This window comes from Podarcis filfolensis, assembly GCF_964270895.1.
Source record: "Podarcis filfolensis genome assembly, chromosome: 10".
Classification (NCBI taxonomy): Eukaryota; Metazoa; Chordata; class Lepidosauria; order Squamata; family Lacertidae; genus Podarcis; species Podarcis filfolensis.
In genome coordinates this window covers 35,479,423-35,505,826 of record NC_139612.1, presented here as the reverse complement: position 1 = coordinate 35,505,826, position 26,404 = coordinate 35,479,423, and the positions used below count along the sequence as shown (strand labels likewise).

General features: G+C 39.1%; 1 protein-coding gene across 1 annotated transcript in view; it reads right to left on the bottom strand.

Moving 5' to 3' along the window:
- The window catches only part of OTOGL (otogelin like), an 81,526-nt gene that overhangs the window by 1,254 nt on the left and 53,868 nt on the right, over positions 1-26,404 (bottom strand). The window contains exons 33-57 of the mRNA XM_083574817.1: positions 25,644-25,922; positions 23,856-23,973; positions 23,312-23,391; positions 19,744-22,319; positions 19,307-19,484; positions 18,800-18,942; positions 18,466-18,489; positions 18,273-18,365; positions 17,687-17,876; positions 16,836-17,050; positions 16,230-16,371; positions 15,939-16,124; positions 14,991-15,203; positions 13,414-13,518; positions 13,097-13,204; positions 11,831-11,932; positions 11,543-11,647; positions 11,403-11,443; positions 9,753-9,816; positions 8,841-9,019; positions 7,122-7,226; positions 5,363-5,482; positions 4,486-4,531; positions 1,973-2,044; positions 745-824 (exon numbers count right to left, since the gene is read on the bottom strand). Of these exons, the coding sequence (XP_083430943.1) occupies positions 745-824; positions 1,973-2,044; positions 4,486-4,531; positions 5,363-5,482; positions 7,122-7,226; positions 8,841-9,019; positions 9,753-9,816; positions 11,403-11,443; positions 11,543-11,647; positions 11,831-11,932; positions 13,097-13,204; positions 13,414-13,518; positions 14,991-15,203; positions 15,939-16,124; positions 16,230-16,371; positions 16,836-17,050; positions 17,687-17,876; positions 18,273-18,365; positions 18,466-18,489; positions 18,800-18,942; positions 19,307-19,484; positions 19,744-22,319; positions 23,312-23,391; positions 23,856-23,973; positions 25,644-25,922 (5,564 nt within the window). The remainder of the gene's footprint in view (positions 1-744; positions 825-1,972; positions 2,045-4,485; positions 4,532-5,362; positions 5,483-7,121; positions 7,227-8,840; positions 9,020-9,752; positions 9,817-11,402; positions 11,444-11,542; positions 11,648-11,830; positions 11,933-13,096; positions 13,205-13,413; positions 13,519-14,990; positions 15,204-15,938; positions 16,125-16,229; positions 16,372-16,835; positions 17,051-17,686; positions 17,877-18,272; positions 18,366-18,465; positions 18,490-18,799; positions 18,943-19,306; positions 19,485-19,743; positions 22,320-23,311; positions 23,392-23,855; positions 23,974-25,643; positions 25,923-26,404) is intronic.

Sequence of the window (26,404 nt, the reverse complement as noted above, 5' to 3'; positions counted from 1 at the left end):
TATTGGTTAAGCTGCAACTGCAAATGTACCTCTATAACCATGGTATATCAACTATACTTCAAAAACATTGTAATTAATATATACATATAGAAATGAAATCCGCCCCTTAAGGGTGGGAAGATGTAATACCTCTGTTTTGTGAGACATTATAGTAAATGATTTATTGTATATACTTACATGGAAATACATTATCTTTTATCTGGTAGCTCACAAAACAGAGGTATTATATCTTGATCTCTTAAAGAGATTTTATTCTGTATGACATCAAAGGCATACCCGTTGTGAGAAGACAAAGGGGGGTGTTTGTTTTTAAAGCACATTATGTGCATCTGTTATATATTGGCACACTTCGTTTAGAGTAGGAGGACATTTAATGATAGACGTCAGTGCTTTTGCCTGGTGTCAGCAATTACGTTGTATATCTGGAGTCTGAACAGAAGAGCTCAGCATTTCTCTCAGGGAAGAGGCAATTAAACTGTGAATACATATATGAGTAGGTGGACATTGCCGGGGTGAGATATTTTCCAGATGTCAGGGCAGTTGTGGGTCCTATTTTGGTCTGTAGGTGTGGGTGTGTCTTTATTTTGCACACTACCCTTGAGTGTTTTAATGGTTGGCTTGTTTTATTACCCACATTGACTGGAAGGAAGTAACCTTTATTATTATTATTATTTATATATCACCCTATACCTATATACACCCTATACAACAACCGAATGCCCCCTTTTAGGCACTTATACTTACAGGGCTCCGACTTATGCAGTCATGTTTCCTTATAGTTGTTCTGACGGTCACTTTTTGGCAAATCTTTTCATCTCGTTTGCCTAATGGAAAATAAAATAACCTGCCATTTACTCATATATACTTGCTAAACCAGGAATATAATTTTCAAAATAACATTCATTAGGCCATGATTCAAAGAGGCCTTAGGTTTGTGTTGGTGCTTTTGAACATGCTCCAGAGCAGTTCATCCTTCCCACCAACCTGCCAACCTTATGCTTAGATATCAGTCCAGAAGTTCTGGGAGCCTCTCATTAGGTGATTCTAGGACTGGTTTCAAAAGTGAGAACTCAGGAGCCATATTGAATTTCTAAAATCTATCTCATGGTTCTATGGACAATGGCCTTTTAATGAGCATTTGTTAAGGGTTAACTTAAGAGTAAATTCTTCAGTATTAGTTTGTGATGCAGGAACATTCCTGATAGAATCAGTTTTGTGTGGAAGAGATGAAGCATGATATATATCACAAATTGTTCCAAATAGGTTTTGAATCCATTGTTAACACCCCCATGTTCACTGCATATGTTGAGAGGATTCAAGGATAAAAATGTGGCTGCCATTTAGTATTTGATGCTCAAGCTAATGGAAATTGAAGATTGAATGCACATTACAAAAATCAAGGAAAGCCAGACTGCACCAGATGCAGTAAATCTAACTTACTGAGGTCTGGTTCACACAAATCTTCTCAGCTAAATCTACACAGGAGTACCAATACAATCATGGAGCTTCCATCGGCCATGGGAATTGAAGCATTATTTCAATGTTAAAAGACAGTTCTATGATATACCTCCTTTTGTGAACACAGCTAGGCCAATAGATGCATGTGTCTATATCACAAATGCCCCCGCATCCACCACCTCACAACACAAACTCACAACACAAATAAGGGCACCATCTTTCCCTCAGTCACCACTTAATTGCTTCCTAGCACAGCACTGTGACAGCCATCACTGCAAGGTGGCTCTTTAATTAGGAAAGAAAAAGCCTCAGCAATTTTCTCTTTTTAAAAAATGGCCCAAATATTCTGATTTTGCAAAGCGATAAGCAATGAACTAAGTAAGGTGTGTAATGTCATCTAATAAATACTGGAAATACTGAGTCACAGAAGCATATCGACAACATCTCTATAAAGAATATTAACATTTTAACAATTTTTAAAGGAAAGAAAATACATTATTAAAAATAGTAATACCTGGTTCACAATTAATACTATCAGTAGAGACTACGGGGCTAATGGCAAAGGGTAATACACCCCGTCCAGAACCTGGCAGAATTATTGGGAACATAAGTTTTTTTGTAATATAAAAACATATTTTTACAAGAATAACATTGTATTAATTCTTACACTGCCAACTGTAATTTCTCTTTTTTTTTCTTTTTGAAAAATAGGAAAAAAGTCTTCCTATTTTTCTCAATTATTGACAACCTGTGCTTTAAGACTTGCCTGGGTAACAAAACTACAATGTTCACACAAGAGATTTAAAAATAATTATTCTAGGGGGCATCTTATGACTCTGGCAAGGTAAGAATTAAATATATGAACTCACTTAGCATGCATTTAATCATTCTCCTGTTAAAATGAAGATTATTGGTTCCCATTAAAACCCAAGGAGCTGCAAGCTATACTTGGAGCTGACTTTTAAACTGCTTTACCAAAGAAAGCACATGCTTTTAGTTTTATATATATATATAAACATTCTCTATTAGCATGTAAAATAGCATTTAATTTTGTTGCATTTTTTGTTCTTAGAAGCCATTTCAGCCAATGGTTCTGAAGTATAACAATGCCTTTCCTAAGACTATGGAAAAGCTACAGACTATGCAAAAGCTACAGAGTTTTCATAATACCCTGAAGATACATTGAGCCATGTACACTGAACTCTTAGGGTAAGTCTGCTTCATTTAGTGAATGGAGAAGGAGAAAGATGTGGCTTCATTGAGAGCTTAATCAGCGTTGGTTATCTACATAGCAGAATTATTCTCCTTAATATTTTTCCTAATGTCTGTCACTCAAAATATTCGCTCACCTGGAACTCCAGGTGGGCGGGCATTGCCACATGGTGCGACTGAGGAAGCCACTATCTTCGGACACGGCTAGGGGAGGTGATGGTCACCTGGCACTGCCCACCTCCAACCATGTTGGGCTCCTAGGTAAAGGTGGGCAGTGCCCACTTAGCCAATCAGAGGGGCTGCGATCAGCCCATGCCTAGCTTATTTAAGGTGGTGGCCAGGTGCAGGCCGTTCATGTCTATCATTCAATATAGTGATCTCTTTAGCCAAAGCCATATCTAGGGCTTTAGTCATTATATATGCAGGGCCCATAACAGATGCCCTGAACACATGTATGCAGATACATGCCTTCAGGCAGTATTATGTTTTCAAATGAAAAGAAGTGTGGGTGTGGCCTACATGCAAAGGAAAATTGGGGGGGGGGGGCTCCAGGCACAAGCAAGAAGTGCTTTCCACATCCTAAAGAAACAAAAAGGCAGCTGCATGGAATAGAAGTTCCCAAGATATTTGGCAAATTGTTAGAGGCAGGTTTTCTAGGAGATCATCAAATGCATCTCCTGTTGGTCTGACTTAGTGAACTGCAGCATGAAAGATTTCCCAAGGAATATAAAGAAGAAACATATTTCCCTTTGTAAAGATGTTAGGAACCACCAATCTGTGTAGCTTGCTTTGTATTTCTTTATTGCTTCGCTTAGAGTTGTTTGTGATCCCCCCCCCAATTCGGTTCTTTCTAGAGCCCATGCAGGTGTTGAAAGTTTTTTCTTCCTTCTCAGTTAAAATGTCTACAATTCCTCACATTGGTACAGTTCATATTCTTCATATTCACATTAAACATTGTTTGCTTTTGAACTATGGTTTAATGTGGTGTGTGAATGAGGCCTGTGAAAAGTCATATTGCACTGCTAAGTTCCCATTGGCTATCAAAGTTTTGAAATGTTTAGGTCACTGCAAAATAAGCCTAGGGGGAACTGTCAAAAGAGAATCCAAGTGTACAATGTCCTTCACTATCCAGATGTGCTAATTCATGTCACAGAGATCTTTTTGATCCTGAAACTGGAATATGCCATACAATGTTTTGTGCAAATGCTTTCATATTTGCACATTGCAATTTGATACATAACTTCTTACAAAGGAAATTGTCTCTTTTTAAAAATTCTTTATGCATAATTTTGCTCACTTAAATATCTTGTTATATATGGACTTGGACTGAAGACGAAAAACATTTATTCCTAGAGAACACATAACAGGAGAACCTAAAACCACCATCACGCTAAGTTATAAATCAATTCTCCATTTTTTTGAACTTTTATTTCAAACATGTGCGCATGAATTGTTCTGGAACAATCTAGGCAAATATCTATATCTATATATATGTATATATAACCTCATTTATTAAAAATACAAAGTAGCTTTTAGTTTTACCCCCTGCTATATTTGGCGAGATTTGGTTATACTCCAGAAGAAAAAAGTTTAACCAAAAAAAAACACAACCAAAATCACCATGTGAGCAGCCATATAAAGCAAGGCTTGTCAATGACATTTGTTAAGACTACACATACATTACATGATTTGGGATGGCATGCTTTTTATTTCCACATGTCCCACTTAAAAGGAGTGAAAAACACACACAGCTATCCAAAACCAAAGCCAAACTAGCATACAACTAGCCCTGAATGCAGCTTTTGTTCCACTTACACGTCCTGCAGCAGCCATCATTATATGTCTCTATAGTGCCTCCATTCTGGGAAAATAAAAAAAGAATATTTCAAAACAGACTGTGCCCAAAGGAACATCTTGATAAGTCTGAATGACTCTTGTAAACCAGGGATGACTAATCTTTGGTAGGGTTGTCATATTTCAAAAAGTTTTTGAGCTATTTATATATATATATATATATATATATATATATGAAATTTGCCACAAAATCTACACTTCCGACATGGGTTGCCATACAGCTGGGTTTTCCCGGACATTTTTTCCAATTTTTGGAAATTCCGCCCGGACGCAATTTTTGGCGGGCAAATCCCAGCTATGTCTGGGAAATTCTGTGTGTATGGCAGCTCTACCTTTGGCACTCCAGTACCTGTATAACTTTCATGTTAAGAATCCTTAACATGCAATCCTTATCACATTCATATTGGAGTAAGTCCCAATTAACTCAATTGGGTTTTCTTCTGAGCAGACACACTGCGAGTCACAAAATCTGAAGACTGTGAGCCTTTGCATTAGCTACGTTTATTCTAATCCACTGATTAGAATCAGTTCTGATGTATTCATTACAATGAAAGAAGCAGATCCACAAGCATTCATGCAGAACCGTCCACATTTGCACCAGAAAGCTCATGGACTCCAGATAACGACATTTTCATTTATGTAAATAAGACTTTATGTAAGTAAGATATTATTTGCCGTCTGGCGTAATTCAGAAAAAAAGATTAATGAGAACACTGAAATGTAGGCATTTTCTCTGTATTAAACAATTACAAGCGGATTGCATGCTCAAGAAAAATGTTATTTCATATATTTCCTCATTTGTATACAATATGTATAGGATTTGTATAGGATTACAAACCTTTGTGCACTCAGTCTCATTAAAGGGTGGGCAAACCACACTGGAGCCAAGCACAATTGCACCACCAGCAGTCTTTGTGCATTCATATTTAGTGCAGTTTGAGTCCCATGTGCTTCCTTCCTATAAAGTAAGAGATCAAAGGTTATTCTTCTGGAGAAAAAAGAACTGATTAAAAGACCACAGGAACATTTACTTGACATTAGGGTTTAATGGCTACAGAACTGACCACAATCAATGTTTTCTGAGAACACCATATTAACCATCTTCACTGCAATAACAACACTTTCCTGTTTCTCAAAGACCACAGTTTCCAAGACGGGCAGCTCCTGTTAGCACTCATCATTGTTTGTTGCCTTCACACTACTTGGGGATTCCCAGGCACAGAGTAGAGCAGGCATAGGCAAACACTGGCCCTCCAGATGTTTGGGACTACAATTCTCATCATCCATAACCACTGGTCCTGTTAGCTAGGGATGATGGGAATTGTAGTCTCAAACATTGTAGCCAGAGTTTGCCTATGCCTGGAATAGAGCCATAACTGAGCTTATAAAGCCCTCCCTTGAGAGTGCATATATAACAACTTACCAGAACTCTTGCTTCTTACCTTGCTATGAGGCAAGCATAGAGGCTGCTTTAACCATGATTTGCTCAGTTCCAGTGCAATACAGTGGTACCTTGGTTCTCAAACAGAATGTGTTCTGGGAGTCCATTTGACTCCCGGAACCATATGAAAACCAAGGCACGGCTTCCAATTGGCTGCAAGAGCGTCCTGCAGCCAATTGGAAGCCGCAGAAGCTGTTCGGCTTCCAAAAATCATTCGAAAACCGGAACACTCACTTCTGGGTTTCGATCGTTCCGGAGTTGATTTGTTTGGGAGCTAAGGCATTCAAGATCCAAGGTATGACTGTACTCAATCACAGTTAAGATGCAACATAGTTTGCACATCCACTTCAAACTAAGACATCATGCTGTGGTTTGCATCCAATATTTTTAATCGTTGGCTCAGTTAAGATGTAACAGGGTTGATCCACTCCCTCCTTGCCCTGCCCCTCTGTTTGTATACATGGCATTTTAATTTCCTGTGACATCTAAATGGGGAAACTCGCATTTAAACTGACTTACAAAGCAGGATGTGCAACTGAGAGGAGACAGCTTCCTTCTGGCCTCTTACAGGTTTGTTTGGGTTTTTTGGTCAGATTTTTTAATTGTTTGTAGCGATGGCCATTACAACGTAACTCACACAAACAACCAAGGCAAATGCAGGAGTAAGTTAAAAGTCCATTTTTTGTTGAAAATGCAGGTTGCCTAAAAGCATCCAAGGTTTATGCTGTTTTTTACCTCGTGTGAAATAAGAAGGGAGGCAGTGTTGTGGGATGAACAATCCCATAAAGATCTGGACCATAATTTTAGAACAAGGATTTGGTACCAAGAGGTCTGAAAGAGCTGCTGCTGTTGAATTGTGTTCAGGTCCTACACATTAGATTTTCAATTATTTACAGTATAGTGTTTTGGATCAAATGTGCCTAGATATCACTTGACTTATTCAAGAGTTTGTGCAGGTGGCAGACCTATTTTCTGGCTTGTGATGATGCCCACATGGACACAATGCACCAAATATCCAACCAAAGAAAGTTTAAATCAAGAGTAGGAATATGTGGAACAACTTCTATAAGATTTAATAATATCTATAAATTAAAGACAACATAGTCTGAATTCTGATAACGTAGTCTATTTTTTTCAGCTTTTCCGGAGGACTTACTTCATAAATGACTGAGGTTCCATTGCCAGAATAGAAAATACAGGACACATTTATGCAGGAACCACAACAAGCGTGTTGACTAGGAGATGGGACATATACTTGGTGCTGTTAAAAAGATAGATATTTTGTGTTTTAAAAGGATAATATTTAAAGCATTATTTTCAAATACATACTAATAACTACAACCATGTCATGGATTTAATGTGTTGTGATAGCAAAATGTTGATATTATGGTTTTCTGTGCATTTCTTTGTTCCCATGTTATTGCTGTGAACAGGTTGCCACCTTGTAACTATTGCCACCAATTGAGAAGAAAAGCTTTCTCATGCAATTTACACACTAAATCTGATTTTGCTTCCCTATCCACAGTCTAGGAGGCCTCTGCCTAAGATAAGTAAATAAGGAGAGAGGTGCAGAAAGGGTGCCGCTGTTCCAGAAAAACAGAAAGAAAAAGGATTTATCCCAGTGGTCTCATCATGCAGGCCTAAAACTATCCTGCTCAATGGCAAGTAAAAAAAAAACCCTGGGTGGTTAAGTCCAGTCAAGGGCAACTATGGAGTTGTGGCACTCATCTTGCTTTCAGGCTGAGGGAGCAGGCGTTTGTCCACAGACAGCTTTCCGGGTCATGTGGTCAGCATGACTAAACCACTTCTGGCACAACAGAACACCATGGTGGAAACCAGAGTGCACAGAAAAGCCGTCTACCTTCCCACCACAACGGTACCGATTTATCTACTTGCACTGACGTGCTTTCAAACTACTAGGTTGGCAGGAGCTGGGACAGAGCAACGGGAGCTCACACCATCGCGAGGATTCAAACCGCCAACCTTCTGATTGGCAAGCTCAAGAGGCTCAGTGGTTTAGACTACAGCAATATCCAGGGACATAGGAAGAGGGGTACAGGTGGTACGGTCCACCTCAGGTGTCATCCTTGGGTGGGGTGAATAAATGGCACACCGTGGGGGTCAGCACTTATTGCGGGCCTGGCCTGCAGTGCGCCCAAGCCATGCGTCTCTCCTAGGAATGACATGGTGGCTTGGGGCCCCGCGCTTCCCAAAACGGCAGCGTGGGGCTTGCGTCCGCCAGGCGGACTCCGTGGGCAGCTCATCTTGCTGTGCCACCCCCTGGGAGGATTGCCGCAGCGCCCCCATGCGCAGATCATCGCGGTACCCCGTGGGCAGATCGTCCCACCCCCGCCACTCTGGGTGCCAGAGCAGCTAACTACACCCATGGCAATATCTCACCAAAGGAACAAAAGAAGCTGTTGTGAATGCAGTCAGAGCATTGGTCCATCTAGCAGTGGATCTCTTCAGACAAGGCTTTCCTAGTCAATGTACTGGACCCAGATATTTCATTTCACTAAGTGGAGGAGCTTCCATCAGAGGGATGGAAGCATTGAATCCAACTCATTTGTTTAGGCTTCCTCAAACTCAGTTCTCCAGTTGTTTTGAGACTACAGTTCCCATCATCCCTGACCACTGGTCCTGCTAGCTAGGAATCATGGGAGTTGTAGGCCAAAAACATCTGGAGGGCCAAGTTTGAGGAAGCCTGCATTAGTTCAAAGTTTTTCAAGCAATAATTAAAATATTGTTGAAGCAAAACTTAAAACATCTGTACATGACACTGACTACAATTTTTTGGAGTAAATTTAAAGAACAACTACATCCTTATAGATTATATTCACAAATGACTTCACCCTTACATTTTAGCAATACTTACAGCTTCACATTTTTGGGAACAGTTAACTACGATCAGATCCATGGCATGAAATCCTGTGCTAGGATCTTTTTCCTGTGAACATCTTGCTATGTAACAATGATCTTCATCCAAATATTGAATCATGGACTGACCAGGGCTCAATATAGTGACTTCTTGGAATACACAGACATTATCCTTTTCTAATGTAAAAAATGAAATAGTTGTGTTAAAAATGTTGAATGTACAAGAAGTGATAAACCTGTAGAAATCTTCTACCTTTAAGAAGCATTGGAGCCTCTATCTGACACAGAAAAGTTATGTATTTCTATATGTGCACACACAACAAAAAACCCCCCACATAATCCTGGTATTCTATCAAGTCTATCATTGCTAAATCCCCTGGAATGTTTGTAGTTATGAGGGAAATAAATTCAGATCACGATTTTACTTACAAATCCAGAATGTCTCTGCTTTCAGTAAAAGATAGGCCTTCAATGCTTATCCAGTTATGCTTTTCACACTATACAGAAGTAGCTTTGTATCTAATTTTAATTAAGTTTATATCAATTAATTAAATTTATATTTTATTTTTTGGTTCAAAGTCAGATACAAAAAGAACAGGATTTATCTTGCCATATCAACAATGTATGATGTAATAGCCTTGAGAAACATAGCTGATATAAAGCTAGTGAGTATGAAATATTTCTATTCCATCAGGTAGCCCATTTCTTGATTTAATTGCATTTGAATGCAATTCTTTAATTGCATGCCAAGAATTCAGTGAGAAATTTAAGAGTAGAAGATTTCTGGGGTTTGCTGCCAAACATATGTAGGTATCTATTAAAAACAGATATTGACAATATTGGATATATATACAGATCTTGATAATATTGTGTGTTTACACACACACACACACACACACACACAACATACCACAGGTGTACTGTGAGCAGCCACACGTGCTAGAAACGTTGCCATCTATTCTCTGAACTTCTCCCTGTGATATGAAAAATGATGTTGCGGTGTCATATGTGTCCAAATATATGCACATGCATTTTCATCTATGAGACAGAGAAAACTAACTTCTGATAAACAAACTGGCACAGATACATGCACATGTTAACAAAAGCAAGAGGATTTCTTTATTCCTCAGGAAAAAAAACCAAGCAGAAGAGGGCAAAGTACTTGCAGGCTGCTGCTCTTTCCTCTCACTGCTTATATACTCAGAGAAGGCAGGTGAAAAGTGACTTTTTTAGAATGTTGCAGGTTTCCCTGAGGTGGAGCAGGCCTTGGCAAATGCTCAGCAATGCCCTCCCTGCTCCCTCGTCACAGCCCCATAGACCCTCTTTAAAAAACACTACAGAATATACAGTGGTACCTTCGGTTACAAACAGTCCTGCTTATGAACGCTTCGGGTTACGAACTCCACAAACCTGGAAGTAGGTGTTCCGGGTTGTGAACTTTGCCCCAGGATATGAACACAATCTGTTTCTGGGGCTGCAGGAGTCCTATGTAGGGAATGGGTGCCTCGTGTTAAGAACGTTTTGGGTTAAGAACGGACTTCCAGAAGGAATTAAGTTGGTAACCTGAGGTACCACTGTATATTTTTAATCAGGTCACTTCTTTGCTTTCCTCAAACCGTCATGGTTTTAGAATTAATGGCAATATTAGGCACACAATAAAGCACCTACCACATTGAACTATGCACCACACCCTTTATATTATTTAGGAAGGGTATAACAGACAAATCAACGTTTTATCACACTGTGATAGATAGGGATTTTCAATTAGACATTTTCCAGGTCATGGGAAATATTTGTTTAAGCAAAGCTAGAAAAATGGAAGGAAAGTGGTTTGTTTGAAAGCTCACATATTACAAAAGTCAACATAATTTAAAGTGTATATACGTTTCAGAACAAGTCTACATTCTTGCAGATAATAAAGAGGCTCATACATTTCAATGTGTGTTGGCAAACTGAACCAGGATAATATTTAAAATCATAGGGCGATATCTAACTAAGTCATACACAGACTTAGGCACAATCTTATACTTCACATATCTTTTATACTTCTGCATACCTATGACTGATGATGGCAGAACAGATATAGAACATGTGTTAGAACAGAATGTGATAGTAGAACAGATTTAAAAAAGGCCTCAAAGTAAGAATCTTCAAATTTTTAATTTTATTTATTTTATTTTTTCCCATCCCATCTATTTCTCCAAAGAGACTCAAGGTGGCTAACAAACCAGAATAAAAACAGTAAAACAAACATACCCCTCCCCCAAATACCAACTATGCATTCATAATAATACATTAATATCCATCAACCTTTGCTTATTTATAAAGGAAATGACTCGGAACAAATAGTTAACACTTCATGGCTTAAGTGTTGCTGTTTTTTAAAAAAATATTAGTCAGATTAATGAGAAATAGCAGTGCTTGAAATATGTGTGACCATGTTTTGCTTTATGGAAGAAGCTAAAGAGCTGATATCATCCTTGAGATATTGCTGTTCTCCACTAAAAAGCTGAAACGTTATATATGTTACTAAACTGCCTCCAAGACAAACATGTCTTACCACTTTACAAGATGGGATAGTAGCACTTTCACAGTCACATTCTGAGGAGAGAAGGACAGAGAGAGAAGGATCAGTCAGTGGGAAAAGTGGCCTTACGTTGCTTATTCAAATAATTATTGATAAAAATAAAACGTAGATACCACAATTCCAGTCTGGACAGCACTGTCCAGCTATTCTCTTCTTCACCAGCTTCATTTCAGCAGAACAGTTCAGAAGAGGTAAGTGACAGTGATTCTCATCACAGACTGTAGGAAGAGAAGTGACATAATTAAAAAGAAAAAGAAAAAAGATTAGCATTAATAAAACATCAACAAATAAAGAGTTGCCAGGTCCCACACTGATACCACTGCCTGGTAACTGCAATAGTAATTGAATGGTAATAGAAGCAGTCATATTAACCCAAGATATAATAACAAAGCAGACCTTACCACAGTGGTAACGAGGGCAACAATAATGTGTGGAGCTAAGATCTACAGTGAGAATTTCCCCTTCATTGCACAACGGAATAGGTTCAATGCAGGATTCACAAACTGCAGGAGAAAATAAATCAAACATCCAGTTAAAACATATATGAAGCTGCTTTATTGCCATTAAAAAGTGCTGGAAAACAATGAAGAATACCTAATAGTAGGTTAAAACTTATACAGCTATAGTATTGTAGAGATCTAATGTTAACTTGAGGTGAACCATAGCATTCGGTCACTCTTCATTCTGGTAGATTTCACCAAATCTGTACTTAATTCCTAGATGCAGTCAATGTACAGCTGAGAGAAATCAGATGAATTTTGCAGGTACCTCAAATCTACACTGACATACAAATGTATAAAACAACTTTTATAAATTTATTTTATTTAGATTTGTGTTCCTCTTTTTCCTGAAGTTTCTTTTTCAGCTGAAACGCTTTGGAATACCTAACTATCTCAAAAATGGCATAGCCTTGAAAAGTCTCAGCTGAAGCCTAGATGCCTTCAGCTAGGTTCTCATCTCCCGCTATCTGAAGTGCTAGATTAGAGCAAATTCAATTACTCCATATATAAATAAAATTACTCTGAGAATCAAGTCCAAATAATTCTATGCAGTTATGCAGTTGTACAAAGTTGCTCCAGATTAGCTTCTTTTTAGAGCTAATTCATACTATGCTTTTTTAAAAATTGGGGACAATAGCTACTTCATATATATATTACTGTGAATGGTTTACGCACATTTAAATAGGTTTCCCTAAATTAAACTTAGGACCCAATCACTCTCTAATACTGCAGTTTTTGTACCTTGAGGAGAAAACCAGCCATTAAAATTGACTGCACTTACACCTTACTTTTAAAAACAGGCAACTTATGTAACGAAACTGAAAAACCAAACTCTACACCTAAAATAATAAAGGAGCTGCCAAAACTATTTTAGTGAGTAACAGTTGCAGTGTTTGGGGCTCTTTAGCTTAAGAAAAAGGCGAATAAGGGAGGACATGATAGAGAGGCACAAATTATGCATTGTAACACTGTGGAGAAGTTGATAGGGTGACATCTTCCTCCACTCATAATATCCTGCATCTTCTGATGACACAAAATGGTGGGAAGACAGTGCTGGATTAGATAAGCCATTGGCCTGATCTAGCAGGGCTCTTACGTTTTCAGTTATAGATAATCTGGAATCCCCTGCTTACTCATGGACTTACCAGCATGGGAAAGCTTCCTTACCACACAAATAAGAAAAACAGCAAGGATCCTCCTGTTTTGCCTCAACAAGAAATTGGTCTTCTCTGCATTCTGGACGGGAATCATTGGGGCATGCTGATGGATCACATTCTGAATTAAAAAAACAACACAAAACAGTTTCTCTAGTAAAAACTTGTTATTTTTAAATCCTCAGAAGAGCTACACATACATAGATGACCAATCTCTTGATGTAATTTTTCAGTCTGATCACATGTATGCCAACTTGTGTTCCAAGATGAAAGAAAAGCAGGATATACATACAATAAAATTAAAATAAATAAACATTAATTATCACTTACCACATCGGTACTGAGGACAGCATGACAAAGGATCGTATACCACTACCAATTTCTCAACACTTCTGCAAGTTGGAGTAAGAGGATCACATAGAGTCATGTTGCATTCTGAATACAAAAATAAAAAGACTGGCCCATTCAGTATAGTGCTATCAAACGTTAACATGTCTCATGAAGATGACATCTGTTCATAACTCCAAGGCTGTTTATTAAATCTACTATTTACCAGAAGATGCAAATACTGAAGCAACTGTTCACTTCCTACAAGGAAGTATGTTCCAAATAAAAAAATGATCCTACAATTAGTCATGCTTAATATTATAATACCTTGGTTTATTATTTATTAGGATATGGGTCAATCGTTTTAAATACAGAAGAGCTTTTTTGTCAAAAGCAGGATGGAAAAAAATAATAATGTCTTATTTGCACAAAATCAAAGGTGAACAAAGTATGTCAACATTTTCAGCCTGTCAATGTCCAAATCTGTTTTTCTTCATTTGTTAAGGAAGACTTAAGTGTCAGCAGCCAGAGATGATTGTAGGTCAGTAATTAAAAAACACGGTGTTAGTGAAGTTAACTCTTTCTTCAAAGAAGCTAAAACAGTGCAGGCCTAGTGATCCCAGCAAGTCTTGTCCCAAAGAGGCAGCTGCAAGGACTGAAGGTCCCACTGTTCTCTAAGGCTCTTCCTCTTCAGTGTGTTTCCTAAGCTGTGTCTGCACACAACCAATCTCTGCTCTGCTCTTTTCATTTCTCTGTGTGTTCTGGGAGACCAGGAAGAAGGGGAGCTGGTCACAGCAGGAGGAGGAGACCCCCGGGATTCTACAGCAGACTATCTCATCTCTACCTCTTGCCTACCATTTTTTCCAGCCTTCACTTCAGCATCGGATTCTGCACTGCTCTCTGCCCCGGCTTCTCCCTGCTCACTAAACCCTGTTGCCTCTTCAGCTTTCAACACCTCCCCCTCCTAGTCTTCTCCCTCTGACTGCTTGTCATTGTCCTGTCACCAGTCCTCTGGCTCTGAGACCTCTTCCCCTGGGGGTTCCTCAGCTAGTGCCTCCTGCCACGCCTCTGCATGCAGCCATGATACTGCAGCTATATGATCATTCATAATGAAATGGAAACAGAGAAGTCAGAGTTTGAAGAGGAGAATCACAAAGATGCTAAGAAGAGTGCTATACATTTTTTGCACTTCTGTACACATCCCAGCAAGCTTTTTGGATGGCCTAATTATGTTCCTTAATTGTGGAGAAGTGTGTAAACCACAGTCCCATCTCCCACATTCCTATCACAGGGTGTAACCAGATAGGTGTTTAATTCTAGACACCCGCCACACCAGTTCCTCAGCTGAATGGTGATGGGACATTTCCATCACAACTCAGAGGGGAGCCTTTTTATAGCTTATAGCAGGGATCAGAACCATAATATATGTTCATTTGTTTTTCTCTTCAAAACTTCAGCACTGGCTTTATCCATGAGGAATTATTCATTTTCTCTAACTGTAAGCAATTTGACAAATTTTATTAGCACGCAGATCAATTCCTTTCAACATAATAATACAGCACCTCATAAACATTACCTACCACAGACTTTCTTTGGACAGCAAGCCCCTTCCTCGATCACATTAATAATCACTTCACCCTCTCGCCGGCATATCGGAGGCGCCTCTTTATTGCATTCAGGCTCTATGGCAATAATGCTCCCATTCTCCACACACATATACATGCAGCACCCTTTCTTGGAGCCATTCCAAACCTCTCCAGCTGAACGGGGATGACCTGCATTGTCAGTACATGCTATAAATGAAAAGAGAGCATAACATCCTTCAGAAAGACAGAAAATATGAACCATATCCAATTAGAAATCAGAAAATTAGTACAAATACAACTTCTAATTAAGGGGCTTACATTTCTTCCTGGAACATATTTGTAGACTATCATTTGAAAAACTGTGCAACTTAAAAGAGTTTTTAGTTACTTAATATCTATGACCAAAATAGAATTATCTGCTTTCCTGACTGGCAACTTAGGCACATCAGAGTTCATGTTTCTGCACAAATTACCCATTTACTTCATCATGGTCCAGTTAAAGGAGCGGATGTGATTTTATGAACCATTGTGAAAATGAAGACTTGCCTTACTGGGTCAATTTGAGTTCCATCTAACCCACCATACTATTTCCAGCAGCTGACAGATAAATGACTCTTCAAGCTTACAAAACAGGCCATGAAAATTTTAAAACAAACACAGACTGCAATCCTATGGACTGTTACTCAGAAATTCACTTCTGAATCAACATGCATAGGATAAACAGTGGCAGTGATTTTGCAGCCTGTAGATGGAGCACAGTTTTTCAAGCTGCACTCATTTGGGAATAGAAAAAGCTGGAGGTACTCTGGGCTGTCTATTAATTTCAAGCTCTTTGAATAAATAAACGACAAAGATAAAAACCATGTCTCTGCCCCACCAGAAACCAAGCATGCTTGGGCCTAGTGTGGGTAAATGTGCTTACATAGCTATAGGTTTACTCACCACATTTTTCTTCTGGAATGCAGAGATCAGAGTCTGTTCTGTGAAGAATGGTTCCATTTTTACAAACACAGTCTTCTCTTAAGTAGGAACAGGGTGATTCTTCATAGAACCATTTATTTAGGCATGTTTTAGCAGCACACGGTTGCACACAAGGCTGGTATTCTTTCCCATCAGGACAACGGAGAGCTACATGTCAGACACACAGAGGGAAATCAAAACTGCTGACATTTTCTTCTCCTAATTGAAGCAGCTGAGGTAGCAGGGAGAGAGAAGCAGAAGTACTATACTTACAACAGTAATCTGGTGTTCTCCACTTAATGCAGATATTATGTTTGTTGCACAGCGCTACATATGCAGAAAGAGCATCGCATTCATAATTCCAAAAATATGTATTGTTGATCCACATTTTTTCACAAAAGTCTTGGGGTGAAACCTACATTAAAATACATTATATAGTGAATGATCAATTAACACTCATTAATTGATGAGTAAATTTCTTTTATCTTCACTAGGAACAAAAAATGAGAGAGAGAGAGAGAGAGAGAGAGAGAGAGAGAGAGAGAGAGAGAGATGTAATTTTAAATAGTAAAGACAACCTGATACCTGCAGCAACTGTGAGGCACTTATTCAGCCTGCAATCTCCATCTTGGAACTGAGTCCACTCACAATACATTAGATGAGCACTTCTCTTAGTAAGCACTGGCAAGCAATTATCTTACAAAGAAAGTTAATTCTCTTCCTCCCCTCACAATTTCTAGAACAGTGCCCTCAGGTGATGAAACCATTAAAACCATTTCATATATATTCAAATTTAATTTATATCCTTTATCTTAGCGTGCCCTGAATTGCTAGATATGATCGTCTAGAGACAGTGCTCACTCCTTTGTATATACTTACTTTTTTGTGGCATGGGGCAAAAGCCCATCTATGTAAGAGTTCCATGCAGTATGTACAGTTATCTTCTGTACAGTTTCTTACAGGTCTCCTTGTTGTTAGATCAACGGATTTCTCGATTTCCCAACTCTTAATAAAAGCCTCAATTTCATCCACATTTGTAATTATGGTTCTATTTTGCATTTTCAGGTCATCCCCTGGATCGCCATTGCAGACACCTTAACAAATGAGCATAGAACATTTACTATGTTAGACAGTAAATTAAAAGGTTTGATTTATTCTGCAACAGGGAAAGAGCAATAGGGAAAGCTGAGAGCAGGCAGAAAAGCTAATCTTGATGTGTGGAGTGATACAATCTAGTATAAATTTCCTTCACCATTAATGTAAATAGGCCCTGTTATGATCCAGTCATCTTCCGGCAGAAAGATACAAGTAAGTCCTTTACTAACTACAGGCGACGACTATGTTGTGCAGGGGTTCTGTTCCCAGCCCCAATGGGCTACCTTCATATCACCCCCGTTCTTCCCTCTTCCGGGTCCAAAAGGAGCCATATGTTGGTGATTGTGCATCATTTGGACCTGCCTAAAATGGTCGCCACCTCTACTCTTCTTCTATGTTAACACAATCATTGGAAGTTGCTGCTGAACAAGACTAAAGCTTTACCAGCAATACCAGTATCTGGGGTGGTGGGATGCATGAGAGAGACAGACAGGCAGACATCAGATCATGAATAAGACTTTTGGTTTTGGTTGGCAGGACACTGAATAGCAAGCATACTCAGTTTTGTTTTGTTTTTAAGAAATAAAACAGCCGCGGATCAAAGTGAAGATATTGATTAGAAACCATATTCTCACCACAAAGTCCTTCAGTCTTGGTAGATGTATTAGAATGAAAGCCATACTGGATATCTATAATGCCTGTGACATGAGCCCACTTAATGTTGATGCCAGCTGGCGTGTTGACTACATACATAGCACCAGTATCTTGAATACATAAACCATGTTTTGAGAAAGGCAGAGGCTGAATCATAGAATCCACAACCACCTAAAAATAAAGAAATGGGGGGAAATGCAGGATAACTGTATCTAGGTGAAACGCCTCAATCCGCCCCAGCCTCCTTGCTGCTTCTTTGTAAATAAATAGACATGGCCAATCAAAGCACATTTTTAATCACTTGCTTTCTACCATTTAGTTTGCCCCCTTCAGGCCAGGCTAGGAAAATAAATTATTTGTCAAGGAGATCTGGTCTCAAATCTCCCACATGATATCTAATTTGACCCTCTGAAGGCCAACCAATGGGGCAGATATGACTTGCTTGTCATAATCCCAAATATCTAAATGCATGTTTGCAATTCTGGAAAAGGTTTTCCTATTTCTTTTACATATCCACAATAGATTTCTAATAGTATTAGTTTTCACTTAATATTCCTCTTAACTCACCTTTCTTTCTAAACGATTGATAAGTATTATATGTGAAGGTGTTGTTACATTAAGTTTCTTAAAACAAAGACCCGAAGCACTTCCAGGTGGAACCTTGAAAGAAAACAAACACAGAGAACGATATAGCACCATCAGCACTAATTGTAGGGTTCGCTTACAGATATATTAAAATCGTATTTAGAAAAATACTCACTAGTCTTCTTATTGAATTGGCACTCTGAAAAATAGGTATAAACATGGGTTAGATCAGTTACATAAAGCAGTATAATTACAGCGTTAAATAAGATCCATATTTCTAATACAACAGTTCTGCTAACTGGTCAATTAAGAATCCGTCCAGAATCCCTGACACAAGGATTGCACATTATCAGATTATAATACATAATAGAAACAATGATCTCATTTATTTGTTACTAGAGATAATATTGATTTGCAAATTTCCTTTTAAAAGCACTGTAAACAATTTTTTTGTTGGTGGGGGGGAAGTAACCCTTTTGATATTGCATAGTAGTACACAAGGTTCCTACCTGATTTGTAGGGCACCTTTCAATATGAGCAACAATAATTTCTGTGGGTAGCTTGACTAAAATATAGGACGCTACTTTATACAATGCCACGTTATTTCCATCAAATGTAATAATGCTCAGTTCAGACAGGACAGAACATTGACCTAGGAAAAAAGTGACATCTAATAACCAGCAATTCAGAGATTTTTTAAAATAATAATAATCACAAAGGACCTATTTTGCTAGAGGGGGTTACTTCACATATTGAAATGCACAGAAAGTTCACTGAATAGAAAAATATTTTTTAAAATGGCAACTATTCAGCAGTACAATCCTATTACTCTGAAGTTAAAATGTGGGGGTTACGTTCAAGGAAGCTTGGATAGGATTTCCTGACATCATTACATCATTTCCTAGGACTGCTTCATATATTATTAAGTCAATAGGCACATTCCTATGCAGCTGTAGAGTATATCCTAAGAAATATGTTACTTTTTATTCACTGTATGTCAGGGATTTAGAACTTACAAGGACATTCCCATTCTGGACAGCAGCTGTCACTGTTTACTTGGACTGGCATCCCACGAAAACCACAGTCAGGCTTCTCCACAGTCTTATGGCAGTTCTTTGAGAGGTTGTACAGCATCCATCCCATATTAATGCACACGTACTGACTACATCTGTCTACTGGATCAAGATACCTTGGCTGTTTCATAATGGGGGGAGAATTGGGAGACATTAACACCAGTCTTGATTTTATTCCATGAACCAAGATGCCCATTCACCATACAAAAAAGGAAAGATAAACTCTAGAGAGTATGTCTGCATATTATGACGATAAAGATATTGTCTTTGAAGCAGCTTTGAAGAACAAAAAGAAATAATGTACAAATCAAAATAATAAATGATCTAATAAAATTTTAGAATGTTAAGTAAATTAAATAAGTAGGTAAAAATGTCCTCACCGTGCATTCTGCAGATGTGGCAGATATTAATGTATGTATCATTGTGCCAAAGGAAGCATATTCTGCACCATCTGTAGTCACCATCTCCATTTCAGCCTTTGAAGTTTGGCCCCCCAATTGCTCTGCAGTTAAGTGAGTTGAATCTGCTATTGTGACATTCTGCAAGCTGGTTGTTCTCATTTCCTCAGGTTCAGCCCCACTATAGTAAGGCCTAATTGATTTTGGTGGTGGAGCTCTAGACCAATCGGATAATGTTACATCTATCAGATCGTCTGAGAGAGAGACTGGTTTCACCGAAGCCCTTCTGCTTTCACTGATAGCCAGAGTCATCTGAGTGGGAAGCAGCAAAGATTCCTCAGTGCTTGTGTACTTAGTGACTTTTTCTTGTATTTCTGAGGTCTGGTTACTTTCTGAGGCATAAGCGGTCACATTTCGAAGTTCTGTAGCATGTGTCGCTCCCAGCTCTATCCAACCTGAGGTAGTCCCTTCATCCATTTTAATGGGTATAGTTCTGAAGGCTTCTGTGGAAGGTTTGGGTGTAAACAAAGTAAAGTTTGGAGTATGCGTAAGTGTTTGGGAGGTAGTAGGAATTGGGGATGACATAGTAGCAGTGTAGTGCTCAAAACTGATAGGATAAAGTTCAGTGACTAGCGCAGATTTGCTAGGAACTATTGTGCCTGCAGAGGAAGGTAGTAAACTTACTGGTGGGCTAAGGGTATACTTTTCAGTGACATTTGTTGGGGTTGATGTCATATTCCAAAGAGCACCTATGGTAAATGCTGGCTCTGAAGACTGAGTACTGATAGCACTGGGTAATGAAGACAGTGTTCTACCATCCACTGAAGAAGAACTCCTAGTTCCTAAAAACAGCATGGGCATATCAGAGGCCTCCAGAGGAGGCAAAGATGAAGCATTTATTGTGGAAATAGTTGGCCTTAAAGTTGACAAAGCTGAAGGAGAAGCTGCAGGGTAAGAACCCGGGCTTGTTGAGGTAGGTTGTTCACCAACTGGCATTTGTATGAGAGTGCTAGCTGGCATCGCAGCAGAAGTTTTGCCAGTTGTGGGAATCACCAATGAGCTTTCAGAATAAGAGGCTGAGACAGAAGAAGTTTTTGGTAACACTGTAAGTAATGTGGACGAACTTGTGAAAGAAGATAGATGTCCTGGAAGCACTGCAGAAGTGGTGAAACTACCCACACTTTTAAGAGTAGAATCAGTTTTTAATCCTGTGTGTGGGCCAACTGAATGCATACTTGTTTTCGGAGTCATTTGTGTTGTATCATATAAAATACTCGTAGGTAACAAAGGGGTTCTACTTGACAAAGCTCTGGTGCCAGCAAACTCCAATGAACTTACAGAAACCGTTGGCACTGGAGATGAACCAATGTGCAATGCATGCTTGCTTTCTGTCGAAACTGTTTTTGTTTCAAGTGATTGGGAGGTCTGAGGAACGTCTGGAAGCAAAGCAATGGAAGGTCCTATATGAAAGCTCTTTGAGATAATTGTAACTTCCCCAGTTGCCTTGGACATTTGAGACGTAACTGGAGGAGACACCAGTGTAGACATTGCCTGTGTCACTTGGGGACTCAATGAAGACCGCATGGTTGTAGGGCTTGGTGAAGCAGCTGAGGATGGCGTCGTAGTAGAAAAATGCTTTGTGGTTAAGGGAACAGTGTGTTCAGAAGGTGTTATAAGTGCCTCTGGTGATGATGGAGATGTAGGCAGCAGCACTTCTGAGTGAGGTCGAGTTGTCATTGAGCCTGAAACTGGTATGCTATAAGCAGGACTTGAAGAAAAGGCAGTAAATCTAGATGCCGATAAGGGAATTTGAGTTGTTGTAAGCACAGGCAAATGAGTCAAATGAATAGTTGGCTCGGTCATAGTAGACCTAGTTATTGAAGTCACCGTAAGCGTTTCTGTTAATGGTGAACCTGAAGACAGACTTGAACGAGATGTTCTTTCAGTTGATAAAGATGGCTGTGGTGTTCCTGCTACCAAAACCTCAGACTTGATTGTGGAAGGACCTCCACTCACTAAGATGCTTGTAGGTGTTTTAGCAGAGGCAAATTCTTGTCCAGCAGGTAATGCAGCAGATCTCAATGGTATAGGTGATGTGGATATTAAAGGAAAGGCAGACAGTGATGGTTCAGCTGTTGTTGCAGTGAGAGATGATATAAAAAAGATAGGATTTGTGGTGTAGGGTGTCACCTTTGCTGTAACTGCTGTGGCTTCCTTAGTGGTTGGGAGAGCTGTTGGGGATATAGGTGCAAGTAGCACAGAGGGTATTGTAGTGCTATAGCTACCTTCAGAAGAGTGCTCTGGAACTGGTAACAGTGTTGCTGAATGAAGATCTGTAACCATTTTCTCCGTAGTTTGTCCTCCAAATGTCCCTACTCTCTCAGTTGCCATTTGGGTAGTTAGATTAATATATGTTGTCTCAACCACTTCAGTGACAAGCGCAGGGGGCATATGAGGAAATGTTTGTGCCGTGTCCACTGTATGGGGGCTTAATACGGTGGGCCTTGTTCTCAGTGGCTTTGCTGTCGTTGAAGCTTCAGTGGCTTTCACAGGTATGCCTGTAAAAAGAGCATGCTTCAGTATTATTCCACAGTAATAATACTGTGGGAAGGGAAGCAGGAAGCAATCTAGATTCAGGCTCTCCAGCTTCTTAATAAGGTGGAAGATAGAAAGTCAGTCTCTTCCTAGGCCTGAACGAGCAGCAATAGTAGATTTTGCTGCTTTGCTTAATAAAATTATTGTACAAGAAGCAACGAGGTATATTTAAAGAGTTGCATCCCACAGTTTCGTTCGAGAAGAAAGCATTTCATAAACATTTTTTAAAAAAATATGCAGCCAATACACACACACAAAATCAGCTTTTCTTTTACTTATTCACATATAAGAGGTGATCTTTCACTTCTACAGTTAATAGTCCAATCTTATATATGTTTGCCAAGAAATCCCAGTCAGTTCAGTGGGTCCTCCTGAGGAAATGCTGCATATGATTGCTTCTCCAGAAATATATTAATAAAAACAAGTGGGGCCTGCAATAAAATGTAACCAGGATGGTGCAGTGCTCATGTTCATTATTCCAGCCAAACATCCATGCCTATTCCATCCCCCACCTTCCAAAAGACAGTCAGCAGTCCATGTCTACTCAGCACACTTAGTCTGCATTGAGCTGTTTGAGGATTTTTGCCTTCATAGGATTCCCCCATCACCACAAAGATGTTTGTGGGGCTTATGCAAAATTTCCCCTAGTTTCCCCTAGTGGACTGATCCCTCCCTCCTGTTCATGTACAAGCCATTTGGCTACATAAGAAGCAACACTCAGGTAACTGAGTTTGCTATTGGTATATTTGCTTATTTTAAACTTTCAGATATACCGTATATCAGTAAAAATGTATTTTTCATAGGCTGCACTAAGTGACTTATACCTTTAAATTTACTGCAGTATAATATAACATCTTTAAAGTTATTGATGCACAGACTAACTTTATATCAAAATAACTTTATATTAACATACTACAGTATAACAATCTACTCAAATGATATAGGAGACACTTACAGTCTTCTGGATAAACACATTTAAGTGTGACTTCGTCAAGAATCATATCTTTGGGACAGTATGGTAAGCATCCTTCAACTCTAAAAGGTTCAAGGAAAACAACAATAACACAATAATTCTTTTGTAGTCATTTCAAAAAGGCAAGAAGCTTTAAGTTTGCACGGCTGCTCCATAAAATTCAAAATACATGATGCAAAATGGAAATGGTTGAAAACTAGTCTCTGTTTCAATACTTGAATTCTATACATCAGCTCTGAACAAGGCATCCTTTGCTCATGACAATGGAAGATATTGTCTGAAAATTGCTAGGAACTTCAAAAAACACACTGGTGGAAAATATAAGCAAGTTTCTAATGTAAGCAGAACTCAAGTCCTCTTCAAATGTTACTTCACTCCCAAGGATGCTACTCAGAAATATATATTTTTCTGAATACGGAACTTAATGAGCCGTAATTGGTCAAACAGGCAAATGTGGCAACGCGGTGGAAAATAATATCCCAAGATTAGTATGTTAATTATTACATGAAATATTAATTATACTCACGGTGGAAGAAATTTACATGCTACTCCTTCAGGGTCACTGCATGTTTTAACACAAGGACTTGTACAAGGTTCGTATCTCCATTCACACATCCTCCTATAAGGTACTGCTGTATGGAGTTCTGAGAAACAACAAAAGCCTCAGATTGGGCACATGGGTGTAAACATTAACTATATCTGAACACCCACAAGAACACTGAAGGAGGAGCCACTCTATGGAGGACAAGGGAGTACATGTTCCCAGTGCCACCACCCTCCTTGTACATGTTGGTTTCATTCTTCTTCTGGAGACAGATTGTGTCTACACTGAGTGATACAACAGAAACAGATGACTGTTATAATATTAATATCCACCTGTTTCTATTGCATATCATTTGAGATGGTCTTTTCTTCACCATTTGAACACTGAAGAAACATGTGTCACAGGAAAGTTAGATCAAGGGAGTAAGACAGAGGGAGGGAGGCAAAGGCTGGGCATTCAACAACAAATTGCCCTGTGATAACAGTGTTGGGGTATCCCAATGAATTGTTAAATTTTTAATACAGTGATGCTAGTTATGTATTTTTGTTACTTGTAAGTCACCTTGGAAGGATTTGTGACTTGAAAGGTGGTATACAAATAAGAGGAAAAAATTAGGGTCACTGCTGAGTACTTCCATACAATAGGTGCAGTAGAATATCTATCTAATCTATGAATTGTCTTTCCAGCTTAATAACCCTTAAGATAATATATGTGAAAATCATGACAACACTAATTAAAAGCAGAACATAAAACAACAGCATGAAAGCAGAGGTCATAGCACAAAAGAGGCAGCATAAAATCAATGCAGACACAAAGGCCAGCAAATGCCTGGGGGGGGGGATCTGAAAATCTCTTTGCATGGAACAGGTTCATCCTAATTCTTAAATTGGTAACAGCAAAATGAGGATACTTTAGGGTTTCTTTCAGGGTGACCTGATTCGTGGACCCCTGTGTAGAGTTATGGTTCAGTTTTCACACATGTCTGAATTTTGCAATACAATTGCAATTCTCAGCTCAATACAATTCTCAGCTCAGCAAAATCTACCAAAAGGTGTTTAAAAAATAAAGTGGTTGTCATGCTTTCTTAACAAGCTAAAATCACAGATATGGAGGCACAATGGAATGGGCTTGCAAATGAACACATAAAAACTGAGGTTGATTGACTGATTTGTCCATTCTGAATTTACAATGTAACTGCTGCTATTATAAATCTTGAAAATGATACATCCACAGCATTCCACACTGTCAGGGACTGGACAGAGGAGGAATGGTGGAGACCGCCTCCCCAGTCTGAACCTTCCAGAGAAGAGGAAGACAGTATAGATTTACAACAGTGGTTTGATGAGGTCACAGCTCAGAGGTAGATGAGGGGCAAAGTTGGGAAATAATGGGAGAAGAGGAGGGGGAGGCAGAGACAGAGCAGCTGGCTGACACGTTATCACTAGAAAGCATTCCAGACCTCCATTCTCCCAGAACCCGGCAAGCACTGAAAGTAGGAGAGCAAAGGGCTCAGAGACAAATGGCCCTAAGCAGCCACCATAAGGCAGGTGGTGCTGTTGATGATTGAGGAGAGAAGAGGGGTGGCGATTACTCAGAGCAATGTCATTACTCCAAAAGGCAGCATTCCTAAGCCTCTCTCTGTGAATATTGAATAAAATACATTGGTAAGAGCCTTCCTTGTCTATCTATTCCTGGCAGCCTACCGTGGGGGGGGGGGGGATCGGATTCCCTGACACACATACATTGCTCCCAGGAACATGTACAACTCACCCTCTATGTTGAAACTGCTTGAACATTTGAATTCTTCAGAATCATCAAACTTTGATACTTTCACAGAAGATGCTCTGAGTATGATAAAGAAACCTTTCTTGCTGTGTAGTTCGAATGCACTGTAGCCTGGGATCCAAAGGCCTTGATGATGGAAAAAAGTTGCTCTTCTACGAAACAAGGAACTTGCCTCCCACTGTTCTAAGGATATGCTTTCATCATCATGGACATATAGAAAGTAGTTTGGCCTTTCAGCAGACTCAAGCGAAACCAGAGATGGAGCTGCCACAAATTAAATCCACAGCAATATATTAATAAGATTTCACCACCTAAATCAAATGCTTCATATGGTGATACTTCTGTTAAAAATCTGTTCAGTGGCAAACTAGTCCTGGCAAGGCTACATTAAAATTTTGCTAACAGTATTTTAAAATGGCTTCTTTTCATAGTGAATATTGGCCTACATTAACTATGGCTGAACATCAAGTGCAATCTTATACATGTCTACTTAAAAGATAGGCTCATTGAACTCCATGGTATTCACCGGTGCCTATTCCCAGGAAAGTGTGCATAGGTTTGTAGCCTGATACTTTGAATCTGATTAATATAAATAAGAGTCCGTTGTTCACCCTGGGTGTTTATCCTACAGAACTACAGCAAGTAACCTATAAGAAGTAATATTTTCTGAAATGTATGGCTGCATCTGAATGTTTCAGGGCAACTCAGTCTAGAAATTTAAGGATGAAAGTCAAATGATAATTGTA